Source organism: Pseudomyrmex gracilis, unplaced genomic scaffold, assembly GCF_002006095.1.
Source record: "Pseudomyrmex gracilis isolate BER0280 unplaced genomic scaffold, ASM200609v1 scaffold_3, whole genome shotgun sequence".
NCBI lineage: Eukaryota > Metazoa > Arthropoda > Insecta > Hymenoptera > Formicidae > Pseudomyrmex > Pseudomyrmex gracilis.
In genome coordinates, this window is record NW_018020587.1 from 1,207,102 (window position 1) to 1,220,844 (window position 13,743).

At 37.5% G+C, this 13,743-nt stretch overlaps 5 protein-coding genes across 6 annotated transcripts in view; 2 read left to right on the plus strand and 3 right to left on the minus strand.

Moving 5' to 3' along the window:
* LOC109854867 (protein CBFA2T3) overlaps nt 1–1,790 on the plus strand; it is a 44,150-nt gene extending 42,360 nt beyond the window's left edge. For both annotated transcript variants that reach the window (XM_020428429.1, XM_020428438.1), the window contains exon 8: nt 71–1,790. In XM_020428429.1, coding sequence (XP_020284018.1) covers nt 71–331 — 261 coding nt within the window. In that variant the 3' untranslated portion in view covers nt 332–1,790. The remainder of the gene's footprint in view (nt 1–70) is intronic.
* Nucleotides 1,791–2,223: 433 nt separating this feature from the next.
* On the minus strand, nt 2,224–6,918 carry LOC109854884 (nucleolar protein 9). Its single transcript, XM_020428465.1, has 2 exons — nt 6,746–6,918; nt 2,224–6,484 (listed from the first exon to the last, which is right to left on the minus strand). The coding sequence occupies exon 2, from the start codon at nt 4,495–4,497 to the stop codon at nt 2,707–2,709; it is 1,791 nt and encodes a 596-aa protein (XP_020284054.1). The 5' UTR covers nt 4,498–6,484; nt 6,746–6,918; the 3' UTR covers nt 2,224–2,706.
* A 272-nt stretch (nt 6,919–7,190) lies between these two features.
* LOC109854912 lies at nt 7,191–9,527 on the minus strand. The gene is made up of 5 exons (XM_020428516.1): nt 9,475–9,527; nt 8,537–9,002; nt 8,056–8,446; nt 7,744–7,944; nt 7,191–7,643 (listed from the first exon to the last, which is right to left on the minus strand). The coding sequence occupies exons 2-5, from the start codon at nt 8,997–8,999 to the stop codon at nt 7,442–7,444; spliced, it is 1,257 nt and encodes a 418-aa protein (XP_020284105.1). The 5' UTR covers nt 9,000–9,002; nt 9,475–9,527; the 3' UTR covers nt 7,191–7,441.
* LOC109854878 (translation factor GUF1 homolog, mitochondrial) lies at nt 9,001–11,943 on the plus strand. The gene is made up of 7 exons (XM_020428449.1): nt 9,001–9,355; nt 9,490–10,299; nt 10,378–10,614; nt 10,726–10,991; nt 11,128–11,342; nt 11,450–11,662; nt 11,765–11,943. The coding sequence occupies exons 1-7, from the start codon at nt 9,276–9,278 to the stop codon at nt 11,888–11,890; spliced, it is 1,947 nt and encodes a 648-aa protein (XP_020284038.1). The 5' UTR covers nt 9,001–9,275; the 3' UTR covers nt 11,891–11,943.
* Nucleotides 11,799–13,608, minus strand: LOC109854917 (BRCA1-A complex subunit BRE-like). The gene is made up of 4 exons (XM_020428531.1): nt 13,401–13,608; nt 12,960–13,261; nt 12,368–12,760; nt 11,799–12,297 (listed from the first exon to the last, which is right to left on the minus strand). The coding sequence occupies exons 1-4, from the start codon at nt 13,486–13,488 to the stop codon at nt 11,920–11,922; spliced, it is 1,161 nt and encodes a 386-aa protein (XP_020284120.1). The 5' UTR covers nt 13,489–13,608; the 3' UTR covers nt 11,799–11,919.
* Nucleotides 13,609–13,743: the final 135 nt, after the last annotated feature.

The window sequence follows — 13,743 nt, forward strand, 5'->3', positions numbered from 1 at the left end:
CGATCGATCGATCTCTCTTCGGAGAAACTCTGAAGAAAACATGTCAAATCCTCGTTTCTTTTTCTTCTAGAGCTGTTGGAATTGCGGCAGACCCGCTCTGGAGACCTGCGGCGGCTGCGGAATCGCACGATACTGCGGCTCCTTCTGCCAACATCGCGACTGGGAAGCCGGTCATCACACGACCTGCAATAATCTGCCGCCGCGCGAACCGCGCAGATCGGCCTCGCGCAGTCCGCCGAGAATCACGACCGATCCGCGCAATCTCTCCGCGAGCGTGAACGAGGTCGACGCCACGCCGGTGCCGTCCGTCGGAGTCTCGAAGGGAAAGTGACGTCGCGGCGCGAGAAGCAATACGGGGGGCCGCAACCCCGTTAGAACGATTGACTACGAGTCGCGTTGAGAGATTTCCAGGACTGCTCTGCAAAAAAAAAATCGATGAATTAAAACCGAGAGGAATTTATTCGTGTAAAATCAAACATCAATTTTCAAAATCGGAATTTTACCATTTCGTTTCCATTCGTTTCCCGTCGCTTCTCGGAAAGCAGAAAAAATCGATTTCCATTTTTTTGGAAAATAAAATATTCACACGATCGCGAGATAAAATTCCTGCCAATGCCGCTTTAATTAATTTTTTTGCAGAGTTCCCTGATCATACATCTTCTGCGTACTCTCTCTCTCTTTCTCTCTTACGTTCTTTCTTTTTCCACGAAACCGACCAGAGATTTTCTTCTTGACATGCTCGAAATTTCTATTGTAATTTTAACATAAATCGCTGAAGTGATTCTAATCTAATTGATAAAAAAAAAAAAAAAATATTGGAGTCTCCTCGAGGATTTGTACCGTTCAAGTGTATACATGTATCGAGAATTTTAAAGTTTACGCTTTCGCGCCACTGAGATCAAACGTGATCATTAAAAACGGACATGTGTGCGAGAGCGAGTAAACTTCTTAGGTAACTCGATTTACACACGCGCCTCGAGTAAAACGTCGGGAAGTTTGATAAATGTGTGCTTCGAGACTTCACTTCAATTGATTGCAAAACGGGCAAACTGATTTCGCGTCAAATAGCGTAAACCACGTAGGTGTTTTGCGTTTTTCCGGATATATATAGATAGAGCCGAAATATAATAACGCACAGCACACACTGTCGTAAATGTACACGTGTTTATCTCATCATCGTGTCAGCCGTTCTTCTTTTCATCTCTTCTCTCTCTCTCTCTCTCTCTATCTCTCTATCTCTCTTTACCGAAGTATCACACAGATCTCCACTTATTATCTAGAATTACATCAAACAATAGAAAATAATATGCGTGTTTTCTCACAACGGCTTTCGCGCAACCGAGAGAATTAATAATAGATAAAACAATTGAATTCAACGAGTCGGGCAAATGTGCGCGTGTTGCGTAACGAATTTTTCGTTACTGTTCCGAGTCGACATTATTAGCAATAAAAAAAAAACAAAAAACGTAGCGTTTACGGAGATAAACTCTCTCTTTCTATTAGAGTAGAGATTTCTTTCGCCATTAGCGAATCAAATTCTTTACGACGTACTTGTCTAATTAGCGAACTTTCACGCGATTATAGCGAATGCATTTTTCTTTCTGCACAAACTCGGCACAGAAAAAAAATTCTTTTTTTTTTTCCCTCAGACGTGTGTCAAATACACGCGATGATATATTATAAAAATCCACGAGACGTTGTGCACGACTTGATATAAATTTTTTATCGATACAACTTTTCGTGTCTCGATGTCTTAACGCCACAGATTATGAAAAAAAAAAAAAAAAAAACAACACGTGTGTCGCGAGAATAAAACGCATCACGTATTTAACACACACATACATACACACACATAAAAACCACGCGATTTGATTTCGTCTCGAAACGCTTCGTTCGCGAAGTCACATCGATTTTATCCTAGTCAATTGATAAGTTTAATAAATTGCAACGACTAGCGTAACGAATCTTTTACTTCGCGCACACACACACACCTCAGGATAAACGATTATCATGTATTATATATATTTAAGTCTCTAGTCACGCGGGAGGATAAAAGCAGATTTTATCGATTATATACGAGTTTAGAGAACTTTGCTCAAATCTAGACTACGAATTGTTGTAATTTTTCCTAGACACATTGTGTTGCGGGGATGTATGATGGATATATTATATATATAAAATGTATTTATAAACTAACAAAATATATATGGATTATTCTATGTCTCAGAACGACGTTTTTTTTTATTACACACCTTGTCATTTTTTTTCAATGATTTCAAAAAAGATATTGCCATTTATTTAACGGAAAAAAAATGAAAGTCACTATAGTCCGCTCGTGAAATTGTCAATAATAAGCAAAGGACCAATACGAGCCAGTGAATAACTATAAAAAATGTTTACAAAGTAATTAAAATTGCCAACAAAATTTAGTTTATAATAAACAATAACAAAAATTGATCTTTTCACTCAAGTATTCAAAGCAGATAAGTTGTCAGCATACAAAAATAAATAATTATCTAAGTATTGGTCGATTAAAATTGTTCATTGAAAAAGATCCAACTCAGGGATCGAAACGTCTGATCATGTTTTACAATAAAATCATATCTTAACACATGGACATTCTGTATTGGACCTTTACCTCTTATTTAAAAAAAACATAACATTAAATATAAATAAAATTGCGTTATATTATATTTTTTTCCCGATTTATTTTTTTCCGATAATATCAGCAAACAGCGCTTGGGTCTTGTCTCCTTTTCTCTGCGCGTCCATCCAATCTTTTTTGTTTCTCGCGAACAGAGAAACGTCCAGTTTGTTGAAGATGATCTTGCTCGATTGTGTGGATCTCAAGGATTCACCGGCCGCGACCAATTCTTCCATGATGGTTTGCTTTTGGTTCATATTCGCCGACAACCACATCTTGTCCAAACATCTGGATCCGTACTTGCTCTTGGCCAACTCCTCCCAAACACCGCGCAAAACCTTGTGCAACTTCTCCCTGCTCTTCTCGCCGATGTACTTGCTGTCCATGAAGGCGTCCAGAATGTGACTGCCCATCGCATTGTCAAATAACCGTAACAATTGTTCGTTGTTCATTGCGAGTATGGAGTTGACGAGTTTGATAGGCTTGTTAAAATTCAGGATAGCTTGCGTTATCAGACTACCGTGCAACGTGAGAGGCGGATCGTTCGACTCCTTCAGTTGAGTCGAAGTCTTCAAAGTTACCATACATCGTATCAGTTGTGTCGCGTCTTCGGTTTTGTCGCACTCCAGCAGCTTGATTATCGCGGTGACGAATGCGCCCTGCTTCGTCTGCAATCTCGCGCAAGCGTTTCCGATACTGACCAGTATACCGGTGAAACCCAGCTTGAAAATTTCCGGCAGATGTTCCGATATTTCTTCGAATATTTGCTCCAGATTTTCTTTGGTGCTGCAGCGATCCAACAGTCTCTGCACACTGAAGTTTGTAGTTTGCGCCAAAGACATCATCTTTAACTTTCCAGCGAAGAATGTTTTATACAACTTCTCGTAAGACTTCAGATCCGCGGTTATCAGACAAGTTTCCAATAGCCTGATGGAAATCTCCTCGGAAGTTGTATTTGCTAGATCCTCGTTTTGAAACGATGGTTTTATCTCGGAACAAGTTTTTATAATATTGCTAATAATGGCGTTTATTAACTTGGAATTGACATCTTTCAACGAGTACAAAATACAGTGCACCAAGAAACATTGTTTGTTCTGTGTAAGCTCGTAAAACTGTGGCCATTTGTGCAATCGATTACAGGTTTGCACCAACAGATCCGTATACTCCCGTATCACGGGACGTCTGTTCGCGAGGCAGGTAGCGGCAGATTTCTTACTGTTCTCACTATCAGGATCAATTAAACCTGCTAGACATTCTATGGCTGTACATACAACGTGACTGGCGTACGTGTCAGACACGAACTCTTCCACATTATTGAGGATATATTTGCTCAGCTTCAAAACAATATTGTTGTAAACTTTTACCTCGTCCGGCTCAACAACAGCGTCTTCCTTGCTCTTCATCTTGTTCTTTGCAGCTTTGTCTTTGTCCAAAATCCTGTTACCTCGATCGGCGCAGACCTCTATCATCTTCTGTAGAACGTGACTGGCAAACTTGTCGTTCAGAAGTTTCCTCAGAGAAGACTCAAGCGCTTTCATCAATCTCTGAATGTCTTCCAGACTAGCGTATTTCAGGAGAGAGTCCATGACGCGCGATCCAATTTGACTGCAGGCGTATTCGACCTCACGACCCGCCATTTCTTTGTAGACATTCTTCACGAACAACGTCCGCTCGTCGGACGTGGGGAAATCCTTGCGTATCACGTCGACGATACGCAGCAAATAATGATAGGTATCCTGGTCCAGATTCTGCCCGGACGTGTCTGTCCGACGTCGAGCGAATTTCTTCGCCATTTGTGCAGACGAACGTTTCTTCTTTCGCTTCTTTCCTTCGGTCTTTCGCACTTCCGACATGTTTTCAAATTGGAATAACTAACGTATACTGTTTCAAAGATAGAGAAATTACCTTAACCTTGTACACGGCAAGTCTTTTACGTACTTGATGCACATGCTACACGTGAAGTACTCTAACCTAACCTAACCAAACTAAACTTACACGCATGCGTTATAGCACCGCGTCATCTCGTGTATAAAAGCCTATTCACATAAGACGCAGACGCGCAGGTCTTGCAGAATTAACCAATCACGTTGATCAAATCGATCTCAACATGTGTTAATAAATATATCAACTCTATCATATTATATATATATATATATTTTTTTTTTTTTTGACTTATTTATCACGTATATTGCATATGTGCATATATCATATGCGCCGAGTTCAATGAGAATTTTCGGTCTGCGAATAGAAGCGGGCAAAATGAAAATAGCGCTACTTAGTATATACCGTAAATACGGCACACTTGAATCCGAACTTAGAAATTTGAGCGAGTGAAATAACGCAATGTAAATTTAAATCGTAATTAAATTTAATCATAATCTGACATAACACAATAAAATACATATTCGTGAATATGTATTTCTATATGAATATGCATATATACATATAGAAAATAATCGAGCCATCTAATAAAAGTTCACACATCCTGAATACTTACAACACAGAATAGAATTAAAAATCGCTATCAAAGACATCGGAATCGCTATCGAAGGTCCTGTCTGTAACAGTAATTACTGTGTGAGAATTATTTGCTAATGATGCATCTATCAATGTATCAGCTATATTGTCGACCTCCCACATCTTTTTCTCTTCATCTCTGACTTGCTTAATACATTTACACCAGTTTTCAGCTGTTATCTGTTCAATACCTTGGTTGAGTAATAGTTGTACATCTTCTAGATTATAAGTAGTATTGTTATCTCTCACATATTCCTTAACCATTGCCCATATTATTTCAATCGGATTGAGTTCGCAATAATGTGGAGGTAATCTGAGAACCTTCTTATTATTTGCTCTTGCTATTTCTTCTATGACATATTTATCAAACTTGTCTTTGTCGTGTGTAACAATTTGCAATAGTTCGGCCTTTGTCATATTCTCTAATACTTCTCTTCCTTTATTTTCCAACCATCTTATTATATCGGTTTTTTTCCAGGAAGTATTCGGCAGGTTTTCCTTCTTCGTAGAATAATACGTAGCGTTGTTCACGACAATAACAGCTTTCTTTTCTAGTAATGGTAAAATATTTTCAAACCATTGAAGAAATGTGTCGCCGCCTATTTCATCGTGGTGATCTCTTGTATTTTTTATCGATTCGAAACATAGAAGTCCGTTAGAAACAAAACCAGCAGCACTGCCAATATGCAAAACAATTAATCCTTTGTCTTTTTTTCTTGGAGTAGCTGGTTCCGCAGTCAACTCTTCTTCTTGGAGAAATGCGTTTTTCTCAGGTGTTTCATCCTTCGACACTTTATTTGTGACGTCACCACTACTAATCCAAGTCTCGCCCATGTAATAAATGTGTCGACCCTCTTCTCTAAATCTCCTAATAGATCTCAAATAGTTTCTCCTCCAAATAATAATATCATCTCTTTCTGTTAGAACGCGATTAGTGTAAGTAAAGTTTAGTTCTTTTAACAATGAATAGAAGGTTGTTTGTTTAAAGTTTGGCAGATTTTCATCATTGTTTACAGCTTGCAGAAGTTTATTTAACGTTGGTAGATCTTTATTAAAATAAAATTCGTGAACTTTTCTCCGAATGGCAGTTTTGTCACATTCGTCGACTTTTTCTTTGAAAGTTGGACGATGTTTCGTTTTATTTGGAGATGTAACTGTATGTGAACGCTTATATTCCGACAATATTTTTCTTACACTATGAGTTCCAATACCTCTGTCTTCTGCCAATTGATGAACAATATCTTTATATGAAATTGTTGGGTTATTTATTTTTAATTTTTTGTACAAATTGATAACTAGGATTCTCTGATCTCTGTGGGTCATCTGAAAGTACAAATAAAAAAGATGAAAGACGTTTGACAAAAAAGCAATAACCAACTTTGAAGATATAATTTTAACTATTTTTTTTGTATCAAAACAATATTTACTCATTATAATCAAATCAATTTATTAAATTTCTACATATTTTTTTCACAGTAAACTCATACCAAAAGACATTCTAAACTTGAGAAAACTATATAATTTACTTTAAGTATATCTAACCTCTAATATGCTACAAATTATTTATTTTTATTCATCGTTTACCTTGCCTGGTTTGTTTTTCTTCACAGAAGATGAAAACGATAACATTTCGATTGTTGATTCTTTTCTTTCATCATAAAAGATTTTCTAAATATTTCACTTGTAAAACAAAACCTCTAATACTTATTACACCGAATCCAAAGGCGCAATTAGTGACACATCACAAGAGTCATTCAAACAAGTTCCGCGGAACTGACCGATCATATTAGTCGATTGACTGATTTGACCAACGTAATTGGTCAATTCCGCGAGATCTGATACTTGCGACACGAATCTGCGTTTTATGTAGATAGGCTTTAATGTGTATGTGATACAAGCTTAATTTAGGAATATCGCGGTTAACAACAGTATTGCCATCTGGCTAGGGTAAGCTAAAACAAGAATATTTAAATATCGAATATTTAAAATTAAAAAATTACAGAATAAATGTTCAAAATTAAATTACACCTTAAGTCTAAAACTTTTATATAACGCATATATGTATTATATATACAATTAGATGATACAAATTTATGTGAATATAATTCATACATGTACATAGTTCATATAATTTATAAATTTCTATTCCTACCAGATGTGTCTACTAACGGAATATGTTAAAATAAAAATAATAGCGTGCGCGTAGCGCGCGTCTGTGTTGTGCTAGTTATACAAAATAATATTTATCTTCTCTTTTGTATGTACTTATCTTACATAATATTATTGCATAATTATATACTCATTTTCGTCTGAATTACCAGCAATATTAGATTTACACAGAAAACCTTTTTCCTGTAGCGACATCGAAATGTAATTAGAATTACCTGCGAAAGAATCTCCCTGTGTACAGTCTTCGGTAATTTGTAAACTTGTCACAATTGTGGAAATCTCTCTATTACACCATTTTTTCGGATTTCTATTTCTAAGAAACATTCAAAATTGAATTGTTTTAAATGTTGTATTTATTTTCAATTACCTCATTAAGAAACACACACACATCTCAAAATTTTAGATGCACGTACCTATCTTCCATTGTACGTTCTGGTTTACGCTTATTACGTCGTGGTGGTAATGGTGGAGGTTCTATTTGCAGATTATTATTGCAATGAATTGCATCTATATTTTCGTAATCAGTAACGCATGTTCTTGATTTAGAAGGATATGTGTTGTCCAGGATTTCCTCGTAAACTCCGGAAGAAATAGAAATATTTGATTCCTTGTGGCTATTAAAAAAGATGTGTGTATTAGTACAAATTTCCTTATAAAAAATTATAAATACAAAATATTTTCTATGATTTTAGTAAGAGTATTTCTAAAGTATTAACAATACATACCAATTGTTGATCTCTATATTAAGACTCTGAAGTGGTACATTACTTCTTAACTGCGATGAAGGATTAATGACTTTATGTTGAGTCAAAGCCTCACGATTCTCATCATTAAAATCCAAGGACTTCAGCTTGCACTTTGGACCGCGACCCTGTGTTACTAAATCCAATAACAATTTATCAGCGTCTAGACAAAACAGATAGAGTTCTCCGATGCCACAGCGAAACTCCTTGGTAGTGTGTATCACACAAATACGTTTCACATCCTCAGGACGGCCTGCCGTTATCAAGTGAAACTGACTGAACTCCTTCCATTCGAAAGCTGCAGTTGTTTCACCGGTGAAAACATTTTTAACGCAAAGTCCTCTTTCATTGACAATCAGGTCTCCGTACAAACCTAACCAGAGAATAATAAACGTTGTAAATTGACGGAAATTTTCTCATTGATAGATAAGACAAAATAAACGTAAGTGTGTGTTTTACTAACCGGTCAAACCTGCTGTCTTTGAATGTACGTTATCAACTATAGACACATTGTAACACTTTTCCGCGCAATGATGCCGTCTAGGTCTTAATAAATGTCTGATATTCGCCATCCATCGCTGCGTCTCGGTTTCCGAGGTGGCCGACAACGACAGCAAGGGTTTTCTGTCGGTCGCCGGTGATACGCAGAACGCGAATTGTTTCGTTTTCGAGTTAATGCGATGCACGACGGCGTTCGAAGGTATGATTAAGGAATTGCTTCGCTCGGGAGCACTGCGACCGAACGTGTTGTTGAATTGTATCTGCACAACGGAGTCGGATCCCAGTTTCTTCACGGTGCACCAGTATCGTTTCCAAACTTTCGACAACATCAAAACCTTCTTTTTCACTTTTCCGCTCTTAATGTGTTTGTTGCTCGTGAATTTAACATCTAAAAATCCACAAATCTCCGCGTCAGGCGTCGCCATTTCCTGCAAATTAAACGGTATACTATTTGCTGTTTATTTCATTCCGAATGTGTTTAGGTCTAGTGTTGTCGTCGATCTGTCACAACAGCTTGCGTGCGGACACGTACGACACGCACGCTGCGCGACGATATAACCTCGCACGTTTCTCGTAAGAAAAACTCTTATCGTGAAGGGAAAATACTATAGATTTTTCGAAATATAGTTCGATAAAAACTGGTAGATAAGCGACACGCTATTTTTCTTATTGCGCTTTTAGATTTTTACATACAGAAAAAAATGCGCAATGTTATTTCTAATTTATTACACACAGAAATCAGATGTTTAATTCGCAATGTAAACACTGTTAAATGCCAAAGGTTTGTTAATAGAACGTAATTTAATTTCATCAAATATTTTCAACAAATTAAATAAAAGTTTTTATATAAAATACATATTCTCTGTGCGCGCACACACATGGGAAGAAAATGAAATTTACGTTATGGTTTTACAGAAGGTGGATATACTCGTCAAAAAGATATTGCGCCAAAGCGACGACTGAACTAGAATACAACGTGCCAGTTGAGAATATTCGTAATTTCAGTATAATCGCACATGTGGATCACGGCAAGAGTACACTGGCGGACAGGCTTCTGGAATTGACCGGAGCCATAAAAGCGAACTCGGGCAAGCAAGTCCTGGACAGTCTACAGGTGGAGAGAGAACGCGGAATTACTGTGAAGGCGCAAACAGCCTCCTTGTTCCACATATATCAGGGAAGGAAGTATCTCCTGAATCTTATAGATACACCAGGTCATGTGGACTTCTCCGCGGAGGTTCAGCGATCCTTGGCTCCGTGTCAAGGAGTCATACTGCTGGTCGACGCAAACGACGGCGTCCAGGCGCAAACGGTGGCTAATTATTATCTAGCGCGGCAAAAGAATCTCGTGATAATACCGGTAATCAACAAGATTGATCTAAAGAATGCAAATCCTGAGAAAGTAAAAATGCAATTGCAAACATTACTGGACGCAGACGACGTAGACGTTATCAAAATATCCGCCAAGTTGGGTACCGGAATCGAAAACGTTCTCGATGCTGTGGTAGAGAAAATTCCACCGCCCACGGTATTCAGGGACAATCCCTTCAGAGCGCTTATATTCGACAGCTGGTACGACAAACACCAAGGTGCGATTTCCTTGATTTATGTGAAAGACGGAACATTGTCGGTTGGCAAACAAATTGCTTCGGCCTACATGAAAAAGTCGTACGAGGTTCGTAATATATTTCTCCTTAGACCTCACGCGGAGAACGTGAAGACAATGTAAGTAAATCAAACTTTTAAATTTCTATTTTTTTTTTGTTTTTTAATACATTATACACGTCATTTCAAAATGTCTAGATTTGCTGGTCAAGTAGGTGCCATTTCGTGTAACATGAAGTCCAAGGAGGCTCACATTGGTGACACTTTGCATCTGCGGAATGCGCCTGTCGATCTCTTAGAAGGATTCAAACCACCAAAACCAATGGTGTTCGCAGGCGTGTATCCGATAGATCAGTCGGAATTACCTTCCTTGCAAGCTGCCATTGAGAGGCTTACGTTAAACGACAGTGCTGTCACCGTCACTCTGGAATCGAGGTACAAACTTTGTACATTTTAATGTTTATATTGACACTGCAGTGTAACGTCCAGTCGTGATGTCGCATTGATGAAATCGTTTTCCTCATGACATTAAATCGCACGTTGTAGCGTCGCGCTGGGAAAAGGATTTCGCATTGGCTTTCTAGGCTTGTTGCATATGGAGGTCTTCATTCAACGTCTTGAACAGGAATACGGAGCACAGCCGGTAGTTACCGCGCCTGCTGTCACGTACAAAGCAAAGATTTTTGGAAGTAAAAATATAAAAAAAATCCACAACGACGTGATAACTTTTAATAATCCAGCACAGTTTCCGGATCGTCAGATTGTTAGCGAATTTTACGAACCCATGATCATAGCGACCATCATAACGCCAAGTATATACATATTCTGTTTTAACAAGCATTGTTCAATTTATTCGAAATCAAATGTGATTCACTTTATTGTAAATTCAAAGATTCAATCGAAGATTTGCAGACGACCATAATTTTAATTATTTCAAAAACTGTGCAGCTGACTATGTCAAAAGTATCGCGGCACTTTGTTATGAAAAACGAGGCGAAGAAAGAATGAACAAGAACATTGGCAACGACAGGCTTATGCTGCAGTACATGATGCCATTGAACGAAGTGATCCTCGACTTTCACGATTCCTTAAAGAGCATAAGTTCCGGTTACGCCAGCTTCGATTACGAGGACTACGATTATCAACCATCTGACATAGTGAAGGTAACAAATATTAACTAACGAGTAATCTTGGTTTTATTTTTTTTACACGTTCTTTCTCCCTTACACGTTCAAAATTTATACGTTTGAATGATATTTTTGAATTTCAGCTAGACATTCTTTTGAATGGGAAAGTAGTGGAAGAGTTGAGCATAATCGTACATAGACGGAAAGCGTTACAAACGGGCAAAACACTGTGCACCAAACTTTTGGACACTATTCCGCGACAGATGTTCGAAATAGCGATCCAAGCGGCAGTCGGGAACAAAATACTTGCGAGAGAAAATCTGAAGGCTTACAAAAAAGATGTAACAGCAAAATTAGTAAGTATAAATTATATATTAATAAATAAATACGTATGCACGATGTGTGTCGTATCGCTGAAAATATTTTTAACACATATTTTTCTCTCGTTTTTCTTGTAGTACGGTGGTGATGTTACCAGGAGAAAAAAGTTGCTAGCGCAACAAACGGAAGGAAAGAAAAAAATGAGAATGATCGGAAAAATTTCTTTACCGCGGGACACTTTCATAAATGTATTAAAGAGATGATGTAACTTTATACTATAAATCAGAGATGATTAATAACGATTGGTTTTTTTAATGGAGTTTGTCTGAAATTTTGGAGCTGCAGTTTCTATTATGTATGTCAACAACTTTTGCACCATTATTCCTATTTGCCATTCACTATTATAAGGTATATCGTCCAATACTTCTTCGTACAAAACGCCTTGCGACGACATATGATACACAGACCGCAGTATAACGTGCGGCTTCTCTTTTGGAAACGTTGGTGGGAGACGAAAGTGCACGAGAAAATGAAAGTCACGATGTTCCAACACAACGACGATCCAATTGAATTCCGAAGAGTCGTATTCCACCAGACTACCGCGTTGCAGCATAATTATAACAGTTACAAAGCTCTTTCTGCTCTCGAAGCACTGAACTACTGTCTTTATCTGACAAAAAAATACAAATTTTGTAAATTATATTGCGGCAATTTCTATTTTAATACATATTTATACATACTTTTTCTTCGATAAATTTCTTCACTTCCGGAACATAATCCATGAGATATTTGTTAGACGGAAATGGTGGAACGCGCAGAGTGTCAGAACCACCGAGAAAATCTTCCAAGTTCTTAGAGAGATGAAGTTGCGGCACGATACGATTCCAATCTGGTCCAAAAAACGTAATAATAAGCATCGCCTCATCATTCTGTGATTTGTTGGATCGCAAAGGCAGCTGGGAATAATCTATATATTCCCAAAGCCTTAGGCGAATTAAAAATCTCGCTTCCGTAGGCTTTGCTCCTAACGGTAACATTATCACTTCCACATCGTCTGTACGTGTTTCTGTTTCACCAATGAGCGTGCTATATTCGAATTGCAGTCGTTCTCCCTGATTTCCAAGTAACTGTATCTGAAAATAACAAAGATGTTACATATACTTTGAAATTCTATGAAATAATTGTTTGAAAATGTTATAATTATGCAAAGAAACTTATAAATATTGATTATACAGACAGAGAAGTCAAAATAATAAAAACTACAATATACAAAAAAGTATATAACACAGCAATTATAGGTCATGAAGAACCATATTATAGATTATTGTTTACCTGATAATGTTTATAATATTGTAACAGTTCAACCAACACATTGAACAATGCATTGGTGTCATTAGGTTTCCACTTAACTAGACTAGGTACTGTGTCAGACAAGATATCAATATCCGGATCAGCTAAAAAATTCTGATCGTTGAATATAAAATCAGGTCCCATCTCGAGACATTGTGAATTAAACAATATATTCCACACCAAATGTTCTCCAGCATAGGGAATAGATAATTTGAAACAGTCAGTTTTAGCTTTGCAACTGCTCGACCATGCCGATTCCAACTTTACTAGATTGTAACAAATTCCTGAAAGCATATGAATGACAATTTATTTATTTTTTCTACACAATAGTTACACACAAGCAGTTGTTCAGATGTTCCTATCAGATGTGAATAAAATAGGTACGATACAACAATTTAGAGCAATAAACGATGAGAGTCTAACCAAGTCTTTTGTTTTGCAAAACAGTCTTCAGTAGTGGTTCCACGTAAGGATCCACAGTATTCAAGAGAGGATGCTGTTGATTCAACATTTTATTCAAACCTGCATATATTCTCAAATCTAAAAAATACTTGCAGGAACCAGGAAAAAACTTGTATCAACGTTTTACGTTCTAGATTGTGTTTTTTTTAACCTATTTGTAATTTGACGTGATAGTGACATGAGCATGCGCTGTTACTGGCTACATGCGCGTGTGTGTATGTACATACGTATGTGTTCGATATCAATGAAATACACACAAGAGTTGAATCGCAGAGCGATTGTAACGATGTCACTTCGATAAATC